At 55.7% G+C, this 24,844-nt stretch overlaps 1 protein-coding gene across 1 annotated transcript; it reads left to right on the top strand.

Annotated features, from left to right (window-relative positions):
- Positions 1–1,345: 1,345 nt before the first annotated feature.
- UBAC1 (UBA domain containing 1) lies at positions 1,346–21,403 on the top strand. The gene is made up of 10 exons (XM_036855035.1): positions 1,346–1,604; positions 5,763–5,883; positions 6,734–6,807; positions 10,628–10,735; positions 11,707–11,809; positions 12,086–12,194; positions 13,173–13,392; positions 16,350–16,436; positions 17,180–17,318; positions 20,832–21,403. Exons 1-10 carry the CDS (start codon positions 1,467–1,469, stop codon positions 20,945–20,947), a joined length of 1,215 nt encoding a protein of 404 aa, XP_036710930.1. The 5' UTR covers positions 1,346–1,466; the 3' UTR covers positions 20,948–21,403.
- Positions 21,404–24,844: the final 3,441 nt, after the last annotated feature.

Genomic DNA, 24,844 nt, shown 5'->3' with positions numbered 1-24,844 from the left:
GACCCGGCTCCACTTGCCCCCCGCCCCGTCCTCCCGTCTCCTCCCCTCAGCACCATTCCCTTCCGTTCCAGCGTGCTCCACGGGCTGCCCATCCTATTATTCTCCACTCCTCCTCCTCAGCCCTCACATGCCATTGTGTCCCATAAGCTCCCCTGGTGCTACCCCACCAGGCCCTGCTTGCCCCCATGGTCTCCTGTCTTTTGAGACCGTGTCGGCACCACAGCCAGCACTTGTATCTGCTGCGTGAGAGCGCCCATTCCCAGGCTATATCCTGGTCTCTAGCCTTAATCATGACTATGTTTTCGGGGAGCAGCAGAGGGTCTGGCTCATGGAGGCTAAACTGGACAGAAGGATTTGGGCATGGTCGCAATGGTCATAGGGGAAATGAGGTGTGTATAAAATGGTGAAGGCGTGAGATGCTGGGACCACCAGCCTCCAAGAACAGGAACTGTGCTGTATCTATCTCTGCTCAGCAAACGTTCTTGAATGAATGAGATGGGAGAGTGCAGGTCAGTCACCTGGTCTAGGTCTGGCCCAAACTGCAGCGTTCATATTTGTCACCCCACAGAAATGAGTGTACTGAGTCCACAGGTCAGCTCCCTCCCATGTGGGTGCTCACGAGCCCGTCTGAGTGTGCCTCTGCAGTTCTGCAGCCTGAGCGCTGGGCCGCACCCTGGAGTCCCTGATAGCGGGAATAGGGGTGGGACGGGAGACCCCGCATTTCTAACAAGCTCCCAGGTGCTGCTGGTCTGGGGACCACACTCAGAGAGACTCTGCTTTAGGGCAATGCAGTCCAAAAGAAACACAACAGCAGCCATAGACAATCTAAAATCTTCTGGTAGCCAGAACTTTAAAAAGGGAAAAGAAACAGGTGAAATCGATTTCAACATACTTTATTTAACCCTATACATGCTATTATTTCCACATGTAGCCAATAGATAAACATTGTTGAGGTATTTTTCATGCTCGTTTCCTCCCAACTGTTCAAGATCCGGTGTGTATTTTACACTAAGAGCCCATCTCAAAACGGACTCGCAAGCTCCCGGCTCCCGCGTGGCTGCCGGCCCGCACCGCAAAGCGCGCGCAGGTGCGAGACGAAGGAAGCGGCCCGAGAACTACACCTCCCGGCACGCTCCTGGCGCGTCTCGTGACGCACTTCCGGCGCGCGCGGCGCCGCCGAGGGCGGCCGCCGGAAAACCACATTTCCCGGCGTGCTCTGGGACGCACCCTGTGACGCACTTCCTGCGCGGCGGCGACAGCGCGCCCCCGGCGGCTAGGCGGCGGGGCGCAGCGACGGCTCGGGTCGCGGCGAGTGGCGGGCGGCCGGCCGACGGGAGCCGGGGCGGGGCGGCGGCGGCGGCCAGCGAGGGAGCGCGCGGGCGGCCTGGCCCCGCCCCCGGCCCGCCCCGGTGACCTTCAGGGCCCGGGCGGCGGGCGCAGGCCCCGGCGGCGGCGACGGCGGCGCGATGTTCGTGCAGGAGGAGAAGATCTTCGCGGGCAAGGTGCTGCGGCTGCACGTCTGCGTGTCCGACGGCGCCGAGTGGCTGGAGGAGGCGACCGAGGACACCTCGGTGGAGAAGCTCAAGGAGCGCTGCCTCAAGCACGTAAGGCCGGCCGCGGCTCCAGGCCTTCCCCTCCCTCCGCCCCTTTTCCCGGCCGCCCCCGACACCCTCTGGACGCGCCTCCGCGAGTCGGGTCCCAGGCTGGGCGCTTTACCCTCTCCCCTCTGGTTTAACTCCGACGACAGCCCGGGCGGCGGGGCGCTTCTGGAGCGCAGGCTGGGAGAGGCGAAGTCGCCGCCGGAGCGAGGCCTCTAGCGTTTCCAGCATCCGCGCTTGCTGCCGCGGTGCGGTTCCCGGAGCTGGGAATTAGTGCCCGAGGAAGTAGGGACCCACGGGAGAGGTGCCTTCTCCTGACCTACGGAGCCGGCTGCTTGGAGCTGCTTCCTGGGGCTGGCATGGGGGCCGGGGCCTGGCCCTGGCCACTGGTGCCCCGTGGCTGGAATCACTTAAAACAGTGAGGTCGCGGGACTCGTCCCTGCGCCCCTGCTTCCCGGCGGCCTTTACAGCGATTGCGTGGGTAGGTCCGGGAGAAGGGGCTTCTCGCCGAGAGGGCCACTTTCTAAAGTTTGTTCTCACGAAATATTCCTTGTCCGGTTCCTTAGGTTGCTAGTGTTTGGAACTAGTTCTTGGCTTTGCCTCTGTAAGCTCCTCGACTCCGTAAGGCAGGCCAAGACATCTATCTAACTGGCTGCCTAAGGAAACTCGATCCTTTGCACCATCTAGTGTCTCCATGTCAGAATTTAGGACAAAGAGGCCACAGCCTCTTGGTGTGCATTCCATGTGATAAGTGATGTATCTATTAGTGGGGTCTCCAAGGATAAACTTAGAGTTACTGTTCTAGCGGCTGCCTATAAAATGCTGTTGGGTCCCTCTTGGGAGTGTGGTTCTGTGGAGTGGTTCTGTAACTGTCAGACGACAGGCCAGGGAGCGTTCTGGTTGCCAGTCCCCTTCTGGAACACGCTGGCTGTGAATAACGGTCTCGGTCTCACAAAAGGGGGGAGGGGGATCCAGGCTCACACACTTGGCTGCTTTCTTCTTTTGCTTCTGAGCCAGTCAGGTGATTTCACCATCTAGAAAACCACCACGACAGCAGTAAGCTGCAAGGCTGGGAGCTCCACGAGCATTGCAGGTTCTTAGGGCCAGGCTCGTGGTTTGTCCAGTACATTTTTTAAAAACCTCCCTGAGATGCTGTGTCTCACCCACTCATTATTATGGGACTCAAATTATGGGACTCAGAGCTGAGCTGTCAGAAAGTACTCCCACCACTCAGGACGGAAGCTCCTTGAGGGCTGGATTTGGATTCACACACTCAGGGCCAGACTCTTGGTGGGCCCATAACAAACGTGTGGATTAGTACCAGCACACTGCTGAGATACTGCGGGTTCCATTCCAGACCGCCACCACAAAGCGGCCAGCACAATAAAGCTAATCGCACGAATTTTTTGATTTCCCAGTGCATATAAAAGTTATGTTTACACTATAGTCTGTTATGTGTGCAATAGCATTATGTCTAAAAAAGCAATGTACATACCTTAATTAAAAAATAATGCCATTGGAAAAATGGCACCAATTGACTTGTTCAACACAAGGTTGCCACAAACCTGTAGTTTGTAGAAAACACAGTATCTGTGAAACGAAATAAAGCAAGGCACAATAAAACGAGGCGTTCCTGTAAACGGAAATAGATTGTCAATCCAGAGGTGCACGGCCATGGCATGTCACCTGCTGAGTCAGGCCAGGAGAAGCGAGTCGATAAATTGGTGTGGCGCTGAGTTAAACTCACTGATGGTGAGGATTGGCGTAACTATCCTAACGTTGTCTTATGGAGGGGAACGAAGTGAGAACTCTTTGATTCACGGACACTCGCCGAGGAGTTTCAGGAGCACTCAGGGTTAACGAGGCAGCCGGTTTCCATATGATGCTAATTATTATGTTCCTGATAACTGGTTATTCCCGTCGCTGTTGGGATGTATCGCTCGGGATGTTTTCTGGCATTGCCCTGCTTTGACCTGAGATTTTACCTACTCTGCAATCTCTCCAGGTACGGAGACCCGAGCAGCAGGGGAGTTTCACAACCAAAGAGCCGACATAAATTATGGGACTCAGAGCTGAGCTGTCAGAAAGTACTCCCACCTCTGTGCCCATCCCATTCTGCGGGCAGCGTTCGCTGCCTCGTGAGCCAATCAGCAGGCATCAGTTAGGAAAGAGAGTTCTCAAGTTGTGGACTTGAATGTCACCCTGGAAACCAGTCCCTGAATGGTGTCGCTGCTTCGCTTCTGTTCCTCCTTCCCGGTTTTCCCCTGATGCCTTCTTTTTTCCTTCCTCTTTCCCCTCTACCTTGAGGGGACACTGGGGGTTTCTTCCCCCCACAGTACTCCTGGGAGTTTTATTATTTTTTATACTCTTTTATTACGTATATATGTTTAATTAATAAAGTTGCTTTATTATTGAGGTTTATTATCATAACTCTTACAGAAAGGGATCGCTATTGTAGCCTTTCCCTTCTTGGTATTATAGAGGTTGGGACCACCATGGTGGTCTCTAGCCCAAGCTTGGAGAAAGGGGCAAAGTAAACCATCTTGTGAAACAGGAGGTTCATGATTTTAAGGGAGTTCCCTCTGCGATGTGGTAGGCGTTTTCTGTGTGTGGTAAACCTGCGTGAAATTGCCAGTACGTAGCCTGCTAGTATGGCTGTTAACGTTTCTTAGATCACATGAAGGTGTATCTTCAAATGACACGTGACATCAAGGGTAAGAGAAACTAGTCTCCGCTCTTCTGGGGAGGAAGCGCTTCACTGGGTGTCAGAGCCTCCCCCCTCCAGCGATGGGCTCTGCTGGGGCTTTTTTGCTGTCACAGCCCAGCTTGCTCCATTGCTTCTGCTGAGAACAAAGAATGAAGTAATCATGCATAGTACGGATGACTCATGCTTATGTTTTGTTCTTGGCGCCTGTTGACGCGCTGCAGAGTACAGTTTTTTTCAGGAACCAGCATGAGGATTATTTTGGAAAATTGTGTTTCATAGACTGTATTAGGAACTTGGCAAATCAGCTAGCCTGCAAGTTTTAGAATTAGAAGCAGCACACCCAGTACTTCTGGGAGCAGAGCCATTGTGAGATTCCAGGGAGGGGGGGCGTTGTCTGTCATAAATGGTCAGAGTGTGTCCTACTATTGGCTGGATTCCACTTTTGTGTCCCCCCACCCCCGCCCCAGTTTTGTGTGCATCTGTGACAGCCCTGAAGCCCTTACGATCTGTTTTTCCTATTTTCAGTGTTAGATTGCTGAAAACTCCAGTTGCTCGTAAAACGCCAGTGTTGAGAGGTGAAGTACAGGCTTAGCTTCTCTCTTTGGGTGAGCAGTGACGTGTGCAGGGTACCTTTGGTGGCAGAGGGAGGTGGTAAGGCGGCCCCGCTTAACTGAGGAAGGCTGTGAGGACCCTGGCACCGGGACCCTGGGGTGGGCATGTCCCCAGTGTCACAGCGGCCTCCCTCCAGCGTGGACTTCAGCATCACCCCCTCAACGTGTGTTCTGGGGTTTGTGGGCCGCTGATCAGTGGGACACAACCACATGCCAGGTGACCCCCTTCGGGCTCCCAGGAGGGGCCCCGCCAGCCACATCTGTAGCTTGCTTTGGGGCCTCTGTGGCCGTCGCTTGGTGAGCTGGGGGCCGAGTCGAGGCTAGTCGTGTCTCCTCGGGGTTTTGTGGGTGTTTAAGCGGTCAGGCCCCTATTTCTTGCTGCCGTGGACCGGCTTCCTCTCTGCTGTGTCTCTCGGCTGCCTCTCGTTTACCTTGGAAGGAGGGAAACAAGTGCACAAATCATACTTAAATCTTTAGGTTCTTGGGAAACGACGGCCCTGCTATTTTCACTTCTAAATCACTCTCCAGATCTTTCTAGACTAAGGAAGCAATTCGGGTAGCCAGTAATGACCAGCAGGGCGTTCTGTGTCAGAGCCGTGAGCCTGTTTGGAAGCACTTGGCGGGTCGGTGGCCGGGTGCTGCCCTCGGGGACCAGGCGCTGTGGCGTTTGCTTTGGCTTCCACCGTTGCCAGGGATTCTCTGGTTTCATCTCTGCTTTAATTTCTTAGCTAGTAATAAAACCAGTAAGTTCTTGGTGCGGCTTCGGGTGTCAGGTCCTGTGTTATTACTATCATGATTTGTTTTGATCTGCTGTTTTGAAACAATGTCTATGGTTTTTTCCTCCAGTGCGCTCATGGGAGCTTAGAAGACCCCAAGAGTGTGACCCATCACAAATTAATACACGCCGCTTCGGAGAGGGTGCTGAGTGACACCAAGACACTCCTGGAGGAGAACGTCCAGGACGAAGGTAAGGGCATCTCGCGGGCCGGGGGTGGGCAAGGGTGCAGTGCCCTCAGAGAGGACGTCCCGAGTGGGGCTGAGCAGGGAGACACGTCAGTGACACGGTTCCGTTTTCCTTTATTGAGAGAAAGTGTGCGCCCTGGAATAGAACAGCAGACACTGAGGCTGAGCGAGCAGCATGCATCTGAGAAACCCAATTGAACTTTGTTATTAATTCTGTTTCCAAGCAAAACCAAGGTCCCCAGAGCTGCTGCAGGCTTTATTTTGGGGGCTGGAAAGTACAACCGTGGCGGTTGTTTCAGACATCTGGGAAGATGCTCTTAACGTACACACATCCATTTATTCACTCAGAGGCTTGTGTGTGGAGGCGCTTGGGGAGAAAACTTTGGTTTTCTTGTCTTTTAAAGCACGATTTTAATTGTGGGATTCCCTTAAGTAGTCTGTTTTGGAAATGCTGGAATATCGTTTGCAGACCTCCATAGCGTCTGGTTGGCAAGCCCAGAGCCGGCTGGGCGCCGACCACATTGTGCACTGTGGCCTAACCACAGCCCAGGTGCTTAGCTCTGAGGGTGAGACCAGGCGCTCCGACCTCACAGACTTTCAAAACAAAAAAGCCCTTAGAACGAGAATGCTGGTCCCCTCTGGTGACCCTCAGCCAGGTTCTTGCGAGGCCTGAGCCTGTAGGTGAGCAGGGGCGGCGGACGTGGGAGCCGAAGGAAGGATGGGGCTTGTGTGGATACTCCGTGGAAGAGGAGCCCGGAGGGAACCCCTGCTTTTCGGTCCTTGGGTCGCCTGCCACCCTTTATGCCACTTTATGGATGTAAGATAGTAACCAGCACGGTGGACTTTTTTTCCAGATGTCTTATTGCTGATCAGAAAGCGTGTTCCAGCCCCGCTCCCCAAGATGGCTGACGTCTCAGCAGAAGGAAAGGTAAGTTTCAGAGCTGGGAAGTGGATATCTCTGTGAGGGGAGGTCTCCCACATTGAAGACTTGAAAAGAAACACCTGTACGCTGGTTGTCTGTGGACCCTGCCGGTCCCGTGGTCACAGGAGGTATGGTCATGGGGGTTTTCTGTTGTGGCCGGTTGGCCAGTTGACCGACGCCTTTCCTGGTGGCTGGTCTGATGACCGGCTGTGCTTTCGGGGCTGCAGAGAGGAGATTGCGGCATGTTCTCGGGGTTGGGTTTAATCTTGAGCTCCCGTCCCTCCTCTCCTCAAGCAAGTCCTGACAGAAGGAAGTTAGGAAGTCGCTAAAGACCACCCACAAAACAAGGAATACGGATGCAGGGGCGGCAGCAAAGGCGCCCGGGAGCACCGGACTTCGCGGAGTCAGTCCTTGGAGTTGCCACTTGGCTGAGTCTTCCCTCTGGTGCAGGCGCCCTGGGGAGACCGTGCCGGTCGTTACCCGTGTGGTGGCCGCCCTGGAAGCTCACTCCTCAGAAAGCCTGGTTTAGGAGGCTCATCTGTACGTGGAAGATGTACTCTGTCAACAGGCCTTTTCCTGCCCTGGGGCCAGGTGCCCGGCCTTTTCCTGCCCTGAGGCCAGGTGCCAGGCCTTTTCCTGCTCTGGGGCCAGGTGCCCAGCCTTTTCCTGCCCTGAGGCCAGGTGCCCAGCCTTTTCCTGCTCTGGGGCCAGGTGCCCGGCCTTCTCCTGCCCTGAGGCCAGGTGCCCGGGACAGAGCAGTGCCGCGCTGGGGGGCAGCCACGTCAACGCCCGTCTTTCCTTGGCTCCAGGGGTAGAGTTTCTTACTTACGCTTCAAAACGCTCGGGAGCCTTCACCCCAGAGAAAGCAGGCCAGACTCTGGGCCGGGCCCCGGGCCTGGTGGCGGAGCGAGCTATTTTGGGTCTCCTGTGGGATAGGCGGCCGGGAGGAGGCCCCTCTTATCTGCTGCCACACCTGCCTCGGCATGGCAGGCTGCGGGCACGGCTGCTCACTCCGTCGGGGCCTGCCCCTGAGTCAGCCCTGTTTCCCAGAACTGCTGGGTGGATCCAGTTCTCGGGTTGCCATTTTGGTCGTTGGCAACTATGTGAACCTTGGTGACTGAGTGAACAGCGGGTTCCCATCACCCCCACGGCTCTGGGTAACTTGCAGGGCTGTGGCCCTCACCTTTTTTTCTGTGCGTATTTGTAAAATGTAATATTGTAAAATGTTAATGTCCGTTTTGTGAATTATTATTAATTTTTAAAGTCAAAGTAGCACGTGCATTTAGAATGTCAAATAATACTACAGATATTCTAATAAGAGTCGGTAGCTTCCTGTCCGTCCTGAGTCACGCACTCGAAAGGCAGCCCCTCGTAATTCTTTAGGCTGTGATTCTCTTTCTGATTTCTAAACAACACGTCATTGTTATTTCTTGGATTCTCCACTTCAGGCGCTATTGGCTGCTTCTTGGTGGTCTGGGTAGCCCCTCCCCCAGCCTCCCCCCAGCTCTTCCCACGAGCGTCAGATCATAACGTTGGTCGAAGATTCAATCCCCGTTGTTGTTGCTATTATGTAAGTGTTGCTTTCTGCAGTGAGCAGCTTGCTAAGGTTAACTGTCTTTTTTTTTATGTAGAGTTTTGTTTTTCCTGGAGTCAGTAATTGCTTCCTTGTTTTGTTCTCTGTAGGCTTATCACTGATATTTCAGATTCTGCACCAAAATTGATAAACCCCTCTGAAAACAGGGTCACAAGTGTGAGGCTATCTGCCGCTCCCACTTCCTGGGAGATGCCCCTCAGATCCTTCCGTCCGTCCACCGCATCAGTTGTGCAGCCCAGGCTGGCCCGCCTCCCTCTGTGCTGGTCCTCCTGCGTCCCCCGTGTCTGCGTGTTCCCTCACCGCAGGCCTGCCGGCTCGAGCAGCCCCGGGTGGTGCACTGCTCACTGGGTCCATGGCGGGTGGGCTCAGCTGGGCCCTGAGCTTGGGAGTTGTTGTCAGGTCTGCCTCCCTCTCTGGAGGCTCTGGGGAGGCTCTGCCTCCAGCTCTTTCAGGTGTTTGGCGGAATCCAGTTACTGCGGTTTGGAGGGCTGGGGTCCTGCTTTCCTGCTGGCTGTGAGCCGGCGCCACCCTTGGCTCCTGGAGGGCGTCTTCAGAGCCAGCCGCGGGAGGTCTCGTGCGTTGGATCCCTCTTGCTTTGAATCTTGATGGCCAGAGTTAGCCCCGTCCTGATGAAGGGCTCGCCTGATTAGGTCAGGCCCACCGAGGGTCACGTCCTTCAAGTCGCTGTGCCCTGTGATGTGACCTAACCCCAGCGTGAAACCCACCCGCTCGCAGGCCCAGGGCCGTGCAGCCGTGGTTGCCAGGAGCAGGGTCACGGGGTGCCTTGGAGCCGTCTTCGCCTTGTGCCTGCTGTGGGGTTGAGTGTCTTGCTCTTGACGTGTTCTTGGCTTGGTGGGGCCAGACCCCCTCTAGCACCGAGGAAGAGGAGGGGTCTGGAGGCCCTGCGTCCAGCGTTTGGTGGCTGCTGAGCGAGCGCCAGCCGCTGCGTGGTGGAGGGCTTGGCCCTGTCTCCCAGGTGTCTGTGTGGCGAGTGGGAGCCGGTCAGCTCTACTTTTCCTTCCTCTGTGCGTGGTCTGTTTTCTCTTTCCTGATTCCATCTGGAATTTTTAGCATCTCCTGGTAACTCTTCAGAGGTCTGAAATTTCATGGTTCGCTTTGATGCACGTCTTTCCCCGTTCACTGTGCCTGGCACTTGGAAGCTGGAGTTTCTGGAAGTTTTCTGGATTGTTCTGGTTAATTTCCTCCCCTCGTTTTGTCTTTTCTCTTTCTGGACCTCCTGTTGGATGCTGGACCCGCTTTCTGAGAGCTTTTTAAATTTTCCAAGTAGACTCTTGCTCTCAGATGACCCCCCGCGGCCTCCTGTCGCACCGCTGCCCCTCTGAGTGCTGCGTCACAGCGCGCTGTCTCTTCAGGCGCCTCTCTTTCCTGTCCGCCTCCTTTCTTCACCCTCTTTTACTTCTCCTGCTTCTGTTTTGGTCTCTGTCGTTCACGTCGCAGGCTTTCCTCACGTCCCCGCCAGAGGCCCTGGGAGCTCACTAGCTGCTCGGTGCCTGGCGGGTCGTGCCCGCCCACCTGCAGCTGCCCCTCCTGCCCAGCGTCCCGGGAGCCGAGTGGCGTGGGGCTGGGCTTGGCGTCAGGGTTAGGACAGCGCCTCTGCCCCCTGGGCCCCCTGGCTTGGGCTTCTCTGCTCCTGCAGCTCGCTCCCCCTCCCTGCCCCACCCCCTCCGGCGTGGCCCTCGGGCCCCGGGGTCGCCCAGGCCATCCTCCACGCCCTCGGTCTCTACTGCCAGAGCTCTCCTCATCCCTCCAGCTGTTTGCCGTCCTCTGAGAACTCGGTGCTGTCTCTCCCAGTTTTATTTCCTTTATTCTTTTTGTTTCTGCCATCTCTGTTCCTTCGCTGTCGCATGCGGGGGTTCCAGAAGGAGCAAAGGTGAGTGCGTGTTTCCGGCCAGTCTGCGCGGTCCTCTGCGGTCACCCTTCCAGCCGTCACTCCCATGTGATGGTCATTCTGTGGCCGCAGGAGGCAGTGTCTGTCTTCCCTGTGTCCCACACGGCCACACTCCAGCGCCAGCAGGCCACGATTGTGTCCACTGTCCCTGAGGCCATGCACAGAACCCTCCAGAAGCCTCCCTGCTCATCAAGGGGTGTATGGCTCCAGCTCCCAAGGACACTCTTTCTTTCCCTGGTTAGAGCTATTTATTCAGCAAACATAGTTTTGCCTTTTGTTGCCCTTTACTCCTTTCCGACTTTCCAATTACTTTTCTGTGTTAGAAAAAACAAGAGCAGAAAGCCCCGGATAGAGATGCTATCTTCCGAGCCACCGCCAACCTGCCCTCCTACAACATGGACCGGGCCGTGGTGCAGACCAACATGAGAGACGTGAGTGCCCGCGGGGCCTGCGGCCACCGCCTGGGAGCCTTTGCCACCGCGTGGGGCTGCGGGAGTTCCTGGAAGCCCCTGGGGAGCTGGGCAAAGGGGACACAGGAACTCTGTGCACTGTTTTGGAGCTTCTTGTAAACAAATGAATTCAAAATAAAAAGTTTGAAAAGATGTTGAAAGGCAGGACTGAAAGGATAGATACTATAGGAAAAATGTTAGTTTTGTCCTAAGTTTGGTAAAAAGCTTTCAGAAAGAAATCTGACTCTTGTTTATCTTGGATTGGAAAGTTCTAAGTTAACAAAGCTGAGTGCTCCTGAGTGAGGGCTGGGCGGCAGTGGGGGACGGCCACCCCCGGGACTGAGGGCCAGTTGAACGTCTCCGCCTCAAGCCGGTTCGGTTCAGGAACACGCCTCTCCAGGATCTCTTCCAGAGAGTTCCTTGTTGATCAGGGCATTGGAACCCGGGAACCCGGGCGCACTTGTCTCTTCCCAGCCCGTGTGTGTGTGTCTCTGACGATGGCCGAGACTTACGGGGGTGGGGGGAGGGGGCTGGCGGGGGGGGGTTCTAATGACATTCCCAGCAGCCCCCCTTTTTGAGAAGATGAATCGGCTGCAGGTGAAAATTAGAGATCTGCGTCTGCGGAGCCCGTCTGTAGAATCAGTCACTTTTCTTCAGTGAAGCCAAAGGAGGGCCCTCAGCTCACTTAGTGACCAGTGGGCCAGACGCCTTCCTCGTGGGCTGGAGGGCTAAGCGACATCACCAGGTGTTTGTGTGTCTGTGTCACCGGCGGGAGGCCGTGTCACAGCCCGTCCGTGCCAGCCAGAGCCTCTCCTTCGCCCTCCTGAGACGCCTCGTTCCTGTTCTCCTCAGTTATCTGGACATCGTGTGGCTCACAGATTTGGAATTTTAGGACAGGGCATGTCATCTCAGATCCAAGTAGCTTTGTTGGGCATCTTTTCCTCTCTCTGCAGTTCCAGACGGAGCTCCGGAAAATCTTGGTGACTCTCATCGAGGTGGCACAGAAGTTGCTGGCGCTGAACCCGGACGCGGTGGAATTATTTAAGAAGGCAAACGGTAGGAGCAAGCCCCAGGGTGGACGCTTACCCTCGGCCGTTCCTTGCACCTGGAAAGGGCCAGTAGGTGGAGGCTTGGTGAGCCGCTCTCACCGCCGTCCCATGTTCATGCAGGCGAGAGCTGATGGTCCTCTCTTGGGTTTTCTGAGCTGTGAGGGATTTGCCACAAACGCCTGGTGCTCAGACGCGGCGGCGGCCCTCCGAGGGGCCCGGGCGAGCACCCCTCACGCGGCCGGGCGCTGCCTGAGGCCCTCACAGTGCTGTGTCTTGCCCGCAGCCATGCTGGACGAGGATGAGGACGACCGCATGGACGAGGCGGCCCTGCGGCAGCTCACGGAGATGGGCTTTCCCGAGAGCAGAGCCGTGAAGGCCCTGCGGCTGAACCAGTACGTCCTCGCTCGCCAGACGCGGCAGGCTTGGTCTCATGGGGTCCCCCGTGGGACCCAGACCCTTTGATTGAATTGTTTCCAGTGTGTGTGAGTGTTTAAAGAGGACCTGAAATGCACGTCCCGGAAGTAACTTGACTGGGCATCTCCAGGTGTGTCGGGGCAGTTGGAAATCAACCACTTATTGGGAACGTGACGTATGATGATGGTTCTGTGCGTTTCACTGGGCTGTTGTTTTATGGGAACGCAAATCGAAGCCTGTTCACAGCAGGGCCGTGGACAACTCTAGAAGTGTACGTGGTGGTGTCCTCAATAGTCTCCTGTAGTTTCTTTTTTTTTTTTTTAGTTTTTTTAAATTTATTTATTATTTTGGCTGTGTTGGGTCTTCGTTTCTGTGCGAGGGCTTTCTCTAGTTGCGGCGAGTAGGGGCCACTCTTCATCGCGGTGCGCGGGCCTCTCACTGTCGCGGCCTCTCTTGTTGCGGAGCACAGGCTCCAGACGCGCAGGCTCAGTAGTTGTGGCTCACGGGCCCAGTTGCTCCGCGGCATGTGGGATCCTCCCAGACCAGGGCTCGAATCCGTGTCCCCTGCATTGGCAGGCAGATTCTCAACCACTGCGCCACCAGGGAAGCCCTACTGTAGTCTCTTGTTTCTAGTTACTTGCCCTTCATTTATGTTCGGATCTGAAATAAATCATCTGTAACTGACGGATGGTCAGTGGGGCTGTGTTCTTTTTTGCTTTGGACCCAAACTCTCGTGTGTACTTACCAGGTTTGGTTTCCTTTACTTTGCCCGCGGGTTTCCGGGGCCTCAGGGCAGTTTGGGGCAGGGCCAGAGCTCCAGACATGCTAGATTCTCATTACAGGGGTCCGCAGCTCGTGCTAGGGAAGCCGTGAAGTCGGAGAGGCTTTTCTTGGGGAAACAAAGGCCCTGGTTCCCTGGCCAGGGGGTGCTGCACAGAGCCCGTCTTACCTTGCAGCATGTCGGTGCCCCAGGCCATGGAGTGGCTAATCGAGCACGCGGAAGACCCCGCCATAGACACGCCGCTTCCAGGCCCGGCCTTGCAGGGAGAGGCGGGCGCCGAGGCCGCCCCCGCCGCTGCCGCCGGGACCAGCGCGGAGGACGAGGAGGCCAGAGACGAGCTGACGGAGATCTTCAAGAAGATCCGGAGGAAAAGGGAGTTCCGCGCAGACGCCCGGGTACGTGTTGACGGGCCTGGGTCGGGCAGGTGGAGGTGCTGGTTCTCCCGAGGCTGCGTCGTGCAGAGGAAACTGCGGCCGCGTTGGCGACCGCAGGCTGAGCCGCCGGCCCTGTAGGAAGCGAGGCCGGGGGAGGAGTCTGCAGACAGGCCTGGGGCCCCTTGAGTCCCCGGGTTCAGCTTGAAGTTTTCCTCACTGGCATCCAGGTGGCTGTGTGTTCCTCCGAACGGTTAGTGCACACACCTGTCATCTTCTGAAAAACTCACGATCGGGTCCTGTCCGTATTGTAAGTGTCCTTGAGCCGAGGGCTTGGTCGGGGGTGCTGCCCAGAGACTGGAGGGCCACCCGCCCACCTCGTGGGACGGCCTTGTGAGCAGGGAGGCTGGTCAGGCTTCCAGCCGCCAGGTAACCCGGCGTCTGTGGGGTTCAAGGGCCCGGGGTCGCGATGCCTCTGGCTGTACTTGGCCAGCTGACCTTAGTGTGCATCTTTACGGCCACCTCTTCACTGTCACCTCACGTTTGATACTTTTGCGTCTCCCTGTTCTTTCTCACTGTTTTCTTCTTTCGTTAGGGTTTAATTTTAATTTAACCTTCTTGGCTGTTTTTCATGTTTTGAGGACGTTCTGTGTTTTTTTCAGATCGTAGCTCTGTCAGCTCCAGGCGTTAGGACTCCGTCCGGTTCCTCGTGTCCTCCTGATTCTGCCTGTGGCCTGGTTTTCTCAGGGTGTGGTGCCTCATCGTGGGCTCACCTGTGGGCTTGTGTTTCCGTGGGGCTCCCCAGTGGCCGGGCCGTGGGGTGCCCTCTGTGGTTGATTCAGAGCTTGCTTCTGCGGGGTTGAGCGGGACCTCGAGTCAGGGGCCAGCTTTCGTGCTAGTCATCCGGCAGGGCTCCTGGGCCATGCAGAGTGTAACCCGCGGCGCTGGGGTGTGGGTCTTCCCCTGCCCCTCTCTCTGGGGAGGCAGACCCTGCTCAGGGTCCTGGTTTGAAGCTCCAGCCCCCGTCCTTGCATGGACCCAAGGTCGGTGTCCTGTGTGTGATGTTAGGCCCCAGCCCCGCCCTGATGAGGCCTGTGCCCCCCATCCCCCCAAGGCACACCCTCTGGGAGGCTAGTTTGTTGTTCCTTTCTTTCTGTTTCTTCGGGATTTTCCCTTTTTGAGTTCTGCTATGTGTTCAGAAGTACCTGTGTTATTTTAGTCCCGAGTTTCTCAGTCCTGAAGGAGGTGTATCTCGTTGGCTTAGTCTTTTGGGGAGCCCAGCCCAGGCCTGGCACTTGGGCCCCTGTTCGGGAAGGACAGCCTCTCCGTGGGTGGGTCCTTGTGCTGTCGGGCCCCACGCTTTCTCCTGTGGGGGTCCTGCGTGGGCCTCGTCAGGGCCGCCGCCGGGTAGTTCATGGTCTTGGTCACCGACTTAAAGGCCTTTCCTCCTCTGGGTGTCGTTCTTGACCACCTTAACATGCTCAGTTTCCCAAAAGGGTGTCAAGGCTTGAGGGGCAGGGCCTTTGATCCTGTGCCAGTCAGGGGGATGGGCCGTAAGGATCAAGACGTTCGTTTAGATCCGGGGGAGACTGGATTGGACAGCAGGGCTTGGACTTGGCACCCAAACAGACGTTTTGCTGCCTTGCACCCCCTGCTCCTAACACTCCCCCCAACACCCCCCCCCAGCTGTAGACAGGACAGTGACCGAGCAGAGCCTGTGGGCACAGGGCCCCTCGCCCAGTGCTGGGAAGAAAGGCGGGCGGGGCATCTGGAATCACCCCCAGATGTCCTGGGGCGTCATTTCCTGGGCTGGGACAGAAGTCTGGAGAGAGGATGGTTTTTATTGAAACCAGTGGCAAAGGCCATCCTGTGCTTGGGTTTCAGAGTAGATTCCGGGCGATTTTGTATGACGTTGACATCAAAATACTGCCGCCTGGGGGGCTCTGCTCCCTGTGCTTGCTCGCGGGGCCCTGGAGGTAGGAAGGGGCCCAGGGAGGCGGAGGAAATGGATGCCAGGCAGGAAGCAGTGACTTCGGAACTCGCTGCACACAGTGGGCTCCAGCCGAGCACCCGCCCTGACCCCCTGCAGCTGCTGCTGCTTCTGGTGGGTTCTCTTTCCAGACCGACAGCACAGTGGAAGGGGTGGTGTCCCCGAGGCCAGAGAGCGCCGGGGCCGCACGAGCGTCCACACGCTGACCCGAGGGGCCGGCGGCGTGAGGCCAGCCGACATCCGCGCGCCAGCGGGGGGAAGGTGACGTCAGGGCCTTAAAGGGCGCGGTCCGACCTTCAGAGAATTAAGAGAATCCTTCGAGACGTTGATGAAACCTTTAACTTTTTGTGCAGAGTTGAGCCTTTCGAAGGTTGTAGAATAAAAGTCAAGGATAAAGTGAAGGAATGTGTCGTTATGTGACTCTTGTCCGAAAAGTGTACCCCCAACGTGGGGCGCTTGGGTCATTGTTCCCTCCGAAAAGCAGCATGTGTTTAACTTGCAGCTTAAATTTTGTTAAATACGTTCAAAATTAATTTTAGTTTCATTTTTTTTTAAAGATAAAGTGTGTCAAAAGTCACTGACATTTTTGTCTCCACTCAAATGGGAATTGCTGATGTGACCTTTCTCTGACACGCTCGTCCTGGATGACGAGCCCTCTGGAATAGGCTGCGTGACGTTGTGAAGACATTTCTACCCAGACAGTCACGGGGACACACCTGGAGGGACCTGGGGTGGGAAAGCGAGCCTCTGGCCCAGAGCCGGCGCGCCCTCCACCTCCCGACTCCGTCCCTCTGTCGTTCAGAAAACCAGGAAGCGTTTCAGTAAAGCTGTAGAGAAACAGAGTCTTGAGAGAGAAAACCCCATGGTGTTGCTTTAAAACACCCCCTGCCAAGGTGCCGCTCGTGAGACGTGGCTCAGGTGGCTCAGCCCCACAGCCGTGCTGCCGGGGCCCCCGTGAGCACGGCACTGAGGCCTGCGGCTTCTCCTCTAGGCCGTCGTTTCCCTGATGGAGATGGGATTCGATGAAAAGGAGGTGATGGACGCCCTCAGAGTGAGCAGCAACCAGCAGAGCGCTGCCGTGAGTACCCGGCGCGCCTCGGTGACGCCGCGTGCGTCCTGAGCACGCGGTGTGCTTGGTCACCTTCCCGCGCGGTCAGTTACTTGGCTTTTGAAGTGAAACAGTGGGGTAGATGGTTCAAACAGTATACCATTTTTTACATATTGAGAAAATCCTGGGCTTTGCCTTTCAGAAAAACGTACATGTTCTGTGGGTGACTGTGTTACACCAACGCTAAGATGGTTCCCATCCTGTGCACACGCGCCCACGGCTGATGGAGAGCTGCCTGGGGAGGGGCTGGGGGTGACAGCTTGGTCCACTTGCGGGAATAGAGCCAGTCTGGCCCACAGGAACCAGGGAGGCGAGGTGGGCCTGTGCTTTAGCCGTTCCTGACTCACTGATGGGCCAAGAGGTGCTTGCTCACGCCCAGGGCCGCTTCCCGCGACAGAGCCCAGGTGTGTGGTGCGTGTCTTAACTTCTCCCAACACTCGGGTGGGTGAAGCAGGCGCCCGGTTCAGGGCCTGGAGAAGCTGCAGCTGTTACCTTGCGCTGCGGCGCCAGGACCTGCCAGGAAAGCCAGGCTGGTGCTTCCTCTCTGCAGCCCGTCCTGACGTGTGTAGCACCTGAGTCCAGGCTGGGCTTGCTTTTCTGTCAAGGCCCCTGACGGTCAGGGCAGCCCCGGGAGCTGCCCAGGAGCCCTGGCTGCAGTGTTTGGGTTGATGGGGTCCGGAGGGCACTAACAGCTGTCGCTCTTGTGTTTGCAGTGCGAGTGGCTGCTGGGAGACCGCAGGCCCTCTCCTGAGGAGCTGGACAAGGGCATCGATCCCGACAGCCCTCTGTTTCAGGCCATCCTGGACAACCCCGTGGTGCAGCTGGGCCTGACCAACCCTAAAATCTTACTAGGTGTGTGCCTTCTTTGCGCTTGTGCAGGGGCGGGACCTGCCTGCCACACAGATGTCACCGGACGATACCACAGCCGCCACGCCCCAGCAGCTGCCCCTGCAGGGTCCCGGGCGGCTGCAGCCCGAGTCACTGTAGGGCCTGGAAATCAGGTTGTGCTCGTGGTGTGACAGCCTCTTGTGCGGCGACTCCATTCAAGGAGTGAAAAACCAGTTAGAGTGGATTATCTAGTCTGGCAGAGTGTAGACAGCGCCCAGCAGTTTAGGGCCGCGTGTGAGAAGCTAGCTGTTGGTTGACTGTAGCTCTTACTCTTTGTAAGCGTTTCTTTGGCACTTGTTTTGACTGTGAGATAGAATATACATACAAAAGCGTACATAATCTTTGTAACTTTGAAGAGTAATAATAAAACTAATAACCGTGTTCCTGCCACGCGACTTCAGCCTAGAGTCCCTGGGGCGCCCCCGCCCCCTGCCGCGGTGACCACGCGAGCGTTTGCCACTCCTCTGCTTCCTCGGCCATGTTGCCGCGGTGTCTGCGCGCTCCTGTGGCCGCTCCTGTTGCAGGACGGTTTCCGCAGGCCTTGTGCCCCGGGCCGGGCTGGCGGGGCCCAGGCGTGTGTGTGTGTGTGTTGAGCCTGCTTTCCAGAAAGGGCCCCCCCCCGCCCCCCTCCACAGCAGCTCATGTCACCTGCTGCTGGCCTCCCCGGAGCAGCCGCCCAGGCAGGCACAGGTGCTTCTGCGTGCTTGGCTGTTTCCCTGATCTCTAAGGCCCAGCCCCTTCCAGAAGTTTCAGCCTCTTCTAGGACCTCTGCTGGGAAAGGCCTTCTGCCTGACTTGTGGCTGCTTTCCCTGTTGGATCGTCTTCTTATCACTCAGAAACTTCTTCATGCCTGCCACGCACTCATCCTTTAACAGACATTTAGATCTCAAAGATCATTCGTTGGTTTCTGGCTTCTTTATCACTTTGATGAACAGATGTCCTGTATTTTAATGCAGCTGAATGTGTTGGTTTCATTGATGATGTAAATCTTTAAAGAAAGCCCTCTGATCCCAAGGTCAGGAAGACCTTCACCTTTATCTTTTTCTAGTAGTTTTAAAGTTTCTTATTGAAGTCCGTGATCTACCTGGAGGTGTGTGTGGCATAAAGTAGGGAATTTTTCTCTTTGTACCCACATTCTGTACTTCCGTGATGTGTCTTATCGTGAGTTTATTTTCGTTCTTTGTACCAGGCGCTCGGCAGTCCTTTCCACACCGAAAGCATCTTCCCGCCCTCCTGCTCCTCAGCGACCTCAGGAGATTCATATGTTCTACCTGGGGTCTGTCCAAAGCCTTTTCTAAAGCGATTCTTTTAGTACCTGACCACTGAGTGTGTGATTCGCTGTAGGCTTTTTTTTTTTTAATTTCTGAAGATATAATTGGTCAGATTAAGGAAGTTCCCCTTTCCCTCCAGTTTAGACGCTAAGAGTTCTTAATCATGGATAGGTGGTCAGTTTTGCTGGATGCTTTTCCCCTATGTATTGAGATTACCGTGTGGTTTTACATCTGCTAAATTGAGTGTTTCTCCCATTTCTAAAACAAACCACACGGAGTGAGTGCCACCCAGTGTGCAGGCTCTGAGTCAGTGACCTGGACAGGACACACACTGGCCCAGAGTGCTGCCCCCTCAGGCCCCAGGTCCCAGGCCTCCTGCAGTCGCCAAGTCCCCAAGTCCCCGCCTGGAGAGAATGACCTGCCTGTGAGGTCACCGGCCTGTGGGCACCCCTGCAGCTACACACTTCTCTCAAGACATTTCCGGTAGGATTTTTAATGACCTTTATCTCTTTAGATGAAGTAAAATAGTCATTACAGAACATTTGGAAAGCACAGAAAAGCTCGAAGGAGTAGAAGTCACCCCTCCCTCATCGGGGGGTTTCCTTCTGGTGGTCCTGCGGGGTCTGGAACAGATGCAGCCACACCGCAGGGCAACGTCATCGTGCTTATTTTCTCATCCCATTTGATGCCTTTTCTCTTGGTGCATGTTTTACTCTTTTAAAAATGAGATTTTAGTGGGTACAGGTGTTTCATTCTATAGATGTGTCACGTTATTTAACAAACACTGTTGCCCTGTTTCTGGTCGTTTAGATTGTTTTTCGTTTTGTTGCTTCTGAACCTACTCCTACTCCACCTGCTCTCTGGGTGCAGCTCCTGTTCCCTAAGGACAGGTACCTGGAAGTCACATGACCCGGTCAGAGAACGCAGACGTTCAAGCTCTCGGTGACGTCTTGACAGCTGACAGGGCCTCTGCCCGGCTGAGATGCCCGCCCTCAACCCCACTCCTCACACAGGGACCCAGAGGCTCCGTCTGTTCCTTCGAGCACTTTTCTTCCGGCCGTTGGTGTTCTTTCACTTGTCCCCTCTGCACCGTCCATCCGTCGTGTTTCAGCTGCCTTGTTGATCTTAGAGCTTTGTTAACGGCTCTTTATACATCAGGAGCATCCTTGGTCGCGTGCCGCACTTTTCATTTTTAATGCACGAGACGTGCAGAAGAAAGTCCTTCCTCAGATAAATCTTCATCTCTGGTTTTTCGTATTTAATGCTTTTGTCATCGTTTTGTGCAGCTCTCTCCTCCTTCTGGAATTACTTTTGCTAAATCCACTGTATATTTCGTTCTCTCAGATGCCACGTCATCTTTCTGGATTCTCTTTCTGATATTTTTAACTGGTTTGCAGAGGATTTTAATCAGGAGGGCTGGAGCGGGGGACGGTGGGTGTCAGGTCATAAACGTAACGAAATCAGACTTTCGCGCTGAGCCCTGTGCCCTGAGCGGCTGTGAGCACCTTGAATAAATGCTTCCCGTGAAGCCCGTAAACTGGGACCACTTTCACTGACACGGTTTGACGTTGGCGGACGTGACAAGGTCTGGCCTAGAGCCCTGCTTCCCAGACGTGAGGGCGACCGTCCGCCCTGCAGGCGCTGGTGAGTCTCCACCAAGTCGGCTGGCGTGTGTCTGGGCTGTAGAGCTGTTTGCTGGGGGCACCTCTGTTTGTGGGCGGACATTTTATGGAAGTGTTTAGAAATTCAAAGTTTTCATTACAAAGAACTGCTCATTTTTAATGTGCTAGCTTTTTTTTTAAGTCATTCCTTAACATTGAACATTCTGATTTTTCCAATTAGGTATTATTAAATTGGCAGCAGTATCCTTATGTAAGTCTTTTCTGCATCTGACTGTTTTGTCAGGGTAGGACTGGAAGTGGAGTTACTGAGTCACAGGCTGTCACTATTTTAAGATTCCCGGTAGCTGGTGCCAAACTGCCTTCCAGAATCGCTGTGCCCGTGAGCGCGCGGGCACGCCGCCCCGCCCTGCCAGCAGCAGTGCCCTGCGTCAGCTCCCTTGATCCGCAGACTAGACACTGTCGGGTGGCGGCTAGAAGGGGTTTCTGGGCCCCCGGCTACAGAGGGCGTCCCCTTTAGTTCCTACAGCCGCATGTCCGGGTCTGCGGGGTGCGGTCCCTCAGGCAGCCCCGTCGTGTCCCCGCAGCCTTTGAAGACATGCTCGAGAACCCGCTGAACAGCACCCAGTGGATGAACGACCCCGAGACGGGCCCGGTCGTGCTGCAGATCTCCCGCATTTTCCAGACCCTGAACCGCACGTAGGCCGCGTGCCCCAGCCGCCGGGCCCAGGAGGGCGGCCTCTTACTTCCCAGCCGAGGGCTGCGAAGAGCGGCCAGACCCCAGGGTGCCCCTGGGCTGGGGAGGGGAGAAGGGCGGGCCGGAGGGGGCACCAGCCTGGGTGTTGGGCGCCCGGCCGCACTTGTGCTTGGATCTTCCTGCTGAAAAACCTCTGTGGCGGCAGCGTGCTCGGCCGTGCCTCTAGCCTCTGACAGTGTTTACAGACAAGGTCGTCACCCCGGGAAGGGGTCACCTCCCTCCAGTGTCCCTCTGGGCTCTTGAAACGCTACTTGAATTGACCTGTAGGCGCTGCTTGTCGAGTTCACGTGTTATTTGAAAGCTGGCATGTGTCAATCCGAAGTGTTCACGTCAAGGGTACTAACTTAAGTAGGAGAACTCGCAGACGACTTTTCTTTAATAAATAAATTCCCCTTTTCCAATTTTCTGTCTCGGTCTTATTTCAGTGCCAGAGAGGAAGCTGCGTGCGTCCTGGTGACGTTCGCACGCTCGACACAGAGCATGCGCACCGCCTCACCCGGGACGCTTGCTGCCGCCCCGCTGACGCTTTCTTGGCAGACTCGCATGTCTGACTTGGAGTCGAGGGCCCGTGCCGTCACCTCGCCGGCCTGCGTTCCCGAGTCTCCGACGGTGGAAGCTGGGCGCTACAGGGACTTGCCCTGCCTGTCTCTGGCCGCCGTTGTTTTTAAACATTATCTGTGTTTTTAAATGAGAAACTGACCAGCCGCGCCATCCGGGGCTGGCCTGGTGCGCGCCAGTGCGGACATGTGTGGGTGCAGATGGGCCTCAGACTCACCGAGGGCGCCTTCTTTCCTGGCAGATGTTTAAGGGGCTCCCTCGGTAAGAAAAGATCAGTGTGCAGGTCAGATCCCCCTTCTCAGACGCCCGTGCGCTGGCCACTCGTTTTGGTCAAAGAAATCCTGTCCCTTTGACTGCCCTGGACGGCCAGCCTCCTGCAGACACAATTCCACGTTGCTTCTTCCAGGTTGGAGGGAGGGGACCGTGGTAGCTAGGCGTGTCCCGGGCGGCTGGCAGCCCTCCTGGGCTCTTGCTCCTATGACGTTTCCTTCCCCGTGAGGGGCCCCGCGCTGCGGCCGCCCTGGGCCCACCGCACCCGCCTGCAGGGGCACACCTGTGATGAGGCAGCCCGTGGCCCTGCGGTTTGATGCCCTTCACCATGGTTCCTGGAGGACCTTTTCTTCCTGGGAGCCTCACGCGGGTCTCAGGCGGCCCCTGGCGGTGTGGGAAAGATGCCCAAGGGAGGCCTCTGCCGCCGGGGCCGGCATGCAGTCCAGGGAGCCTGGGGTTGGAGGCTTCTGTCCCGGTTGGGGGGTGGGGTACTGCCCACGGGTGGCCAGGGGCGGGCGGGAGCGTGGGGGCGTGGTGATGGGGGGGGACCGGGCTTTGCAGCCTTAGGACTCACACTCCCTTTATAACAAATACCCTTGAATGCCTCCTTTAGTGTCTGTGGTGAGATTCCCAGAAACTATAACCTAATTACATGCCTAGTTTAAAAAGTCAATTTAATGCCGTAACAGGAACGTGAGATTCTCGGGCACAGCTGTTGTAGAAGGAAAGACGAAGTTGTCCATTCCTTACAGAGCGGGGCCCCTCTGCTCGTGGTGGTTGACACATCAGACCAAGACAGACGTGGAATTCTGACTCAGATACTGGGGAGGATTGCCCTTGGTGACTGACTCAGGAGGGGCTTCGGGTCTTGATAAAGTCACGAACACTGCAAAGCACATTTTTCCCATGATTTACGCAGCAGTGGCATTCCTAGAAAATTCCTAGAATTAAGAGTGTGTGTGACTGACGAAATGTTCACACGTTGAGGTGTGGGGAGGTCATTTTGGCTCATACGTGATTTGGCTTGAACTTTGCACTAACAGCCTGTCTTATGGCCTCTCAAACACACGCATCTGCTTTAACCATTGAAGAAAAGGATCCATTTGACAATCAAAATGGAGCCACTGTGGTTCAGGCTTTGAGGATGGAGCTGGGGGCCATTGTGGATGTGGTTTCAGACAGTACCTGCTTCACTGAGAACTTGAATTTTCTTTTTCTTTTTCTTTTCTAAAAAATATTTACTTATTTATTTGGCTGCGTTGGGTCTTAGTTGCGGCACGCGGGATCTTCATTGTGGTGCGCAGGCTCAGTAGTTGCGGCACGTGGGCTTCTCTCTAGTTGTGGCGCACAGGCTCTAGAGCGCGCGGGCTCAGTAGTTGCAGTGTGCAGGCTTAGTTGCCCTGCGGCATGTGGGATCTTAGTTCCCCAGTCAGGGATGCTACCCGAGTCTCCTGCATTGGAAGGCGGATTCTTTTTTTTTTTTTTTTTTTTTTTTAATTTAATTTTATTTATTTATCTTTTATGGCTGTGTTGGGTCTTCGTTTATGTGTGAGGGCTTTCTCTAGTTGTGGCAAGCGGGGGCCACTCTTCATCGCGGTGCACGGGCCTCTCACTATCGCGGCCTCTCTTGTTGCGAAGCACAGGCTCCAGACGCGCAGGCTCAGTAGTTGTGGCTCATGGGCCCAGTTGCTCCACGGCATGTGGGATCTTCCCGGACCAGGGCTCGAACCCGTGTCCCCTGCATTGGCAGGCAGATTCTCAACCACTGCGCCACCAGGGAAGCCCGGAAGGCGGATTCTTAACCACTGGACCACCAGGGAAGTCCCAAGAACTTGAATTTTCTTTTCCTTTTTTTTTTTTTTAATATGTATGTATTTATTCATTTATTTGGTTGCACCAGGTCTTAGTCGCGGCAGGCAGGCTCCTTAGTTGTGGCATGTGAACTCTTAGTTGTGGCATGCGTGTGGGATCTAGTTCCCTGACCGGGGATCGAACCTGGGCCCCCTGCGTTGGGAGCGTGGAGTCTTAACCACTGTGCCACTAGGGAAGTCCCGAGAACTTGAATTTTCTGACCTGTATCAGACTCAAGGTAATCACCAGCTGTCCTCAAAACAGTGTTTGCTAGTCGCCGCCACCTGCACCCTCACGGTCTCAAGGTCTCCCTGGTAACTGTGCATTCTGAACCCCAACCGACCCAAGCACCCTTCCTTCTTGCCCGCTCCAGTCCTAACTCTTGACAAACAACTGATGCGATTTTGCGGGTTTTCCCTTTACAGGCCTCCCCCCTCTTATAGTCTGGGGGACACAATTCGCGTGCTTCTTGAATCTGTCTCCCAGGCTATGGTCCTCAGTTCGACTTGAGTAAAACTCCTTTCCATTCCTGTTACCGATTGTTTATTGATTATTTCCGTCCACACAAACAATGCTGAGTTTGAAGCTGAATTAGTTTCTAGTCCCGGATAACGTCATGCGAGGCCTCAGCTGCGTGGTGCCCGGTGGCCCGAGGAAAGCCACGCAGGTCAAGGAAGCTGCTCAGGGTTTGGGACCCGAGGGCAGGGCCGGGTGTATGGAGGATCCAGTGTTAGAAGAAACAGGAACAGAGGAGGGTAGTGGGTTCACCTTCAACGTCCTGCACGCCTAACGCACCTCCCGGAGGGTCCCTTCCGTTTGCCCCCGCGCTGCACAGCCTTGCCAGGCGGAGGTGGCTGTGACTGCTCTGTGGGGACCGTCAGAAGGAACTGTGGACGTCAGGTGGATGCTCTAGTTTTCCAGGTCATGAAGCTTGACAGTTACTAGTGACACGCTGCCCTGAAGTTTCCTTAGAGGCTTACATCAACCCGATAGGAGTGCTTTTACGGCCGCGTAGCCGACGTGGAGACCCAGTGTCGTTCCCAATCCAAACGTTGGGTGCTTGGCGTTAGGAGCGGGGAGAAGGCAAGGCGGCAAGCCGAGAACCTCCCCAGTGGTCAGCCTGCAGACGCCGTCCTGTGCGGCGCCACTCAGAGCGCACAACCG

This window comes from Balaenoptera musculus, chromosome 6 (assembly GCF_009873245.2).
Source record: "Balaenoptera musculus isolate JJ_BM4_2016_0621 chromosome 6, mBalMus1.pri.v3, whole genome shotgun sequence".
NCBI lineage: Eukaryota > Metazoa > Chordata > Mammalia > Artiodactyla > Balaenopteridae > Balaenoptera > Balaenoptera musculus.
The sequence above is the reverse complement of the archived record's forward strand: the minus strand, read 5'-3'. Positions and strand labels throughout refer to the sequence as shown.

What these genes read in the sequence shown, in the direction of transcription:
- UBAC1 (XM_036855035.1), top strand. Translation starts at nt 1,467, where the DNA reads ATGTTCGTGCAGGAGGAGAAGATCTTCGCGGGCAAGGTGCTGCGGCTG. An exon ending in TGCAGACCAACATGAGAGAC is followed by an intron (nt 10,736 to 11,706) that starts GTGAGTGCCCGC and finishes CTCTCTCTGCAG; the next exon opens with TTCCAGACGGAGCTCCGGAA. An exon ending in AAGGCCCTGCGGCTGAACCA is followed by an intron (nt 12,195 to 13,172) that starts GTACGTCCTCGC and finishes CTTACCTTGCAG; the next exon opens with CATGTCGGTGCCCCAGGCCA.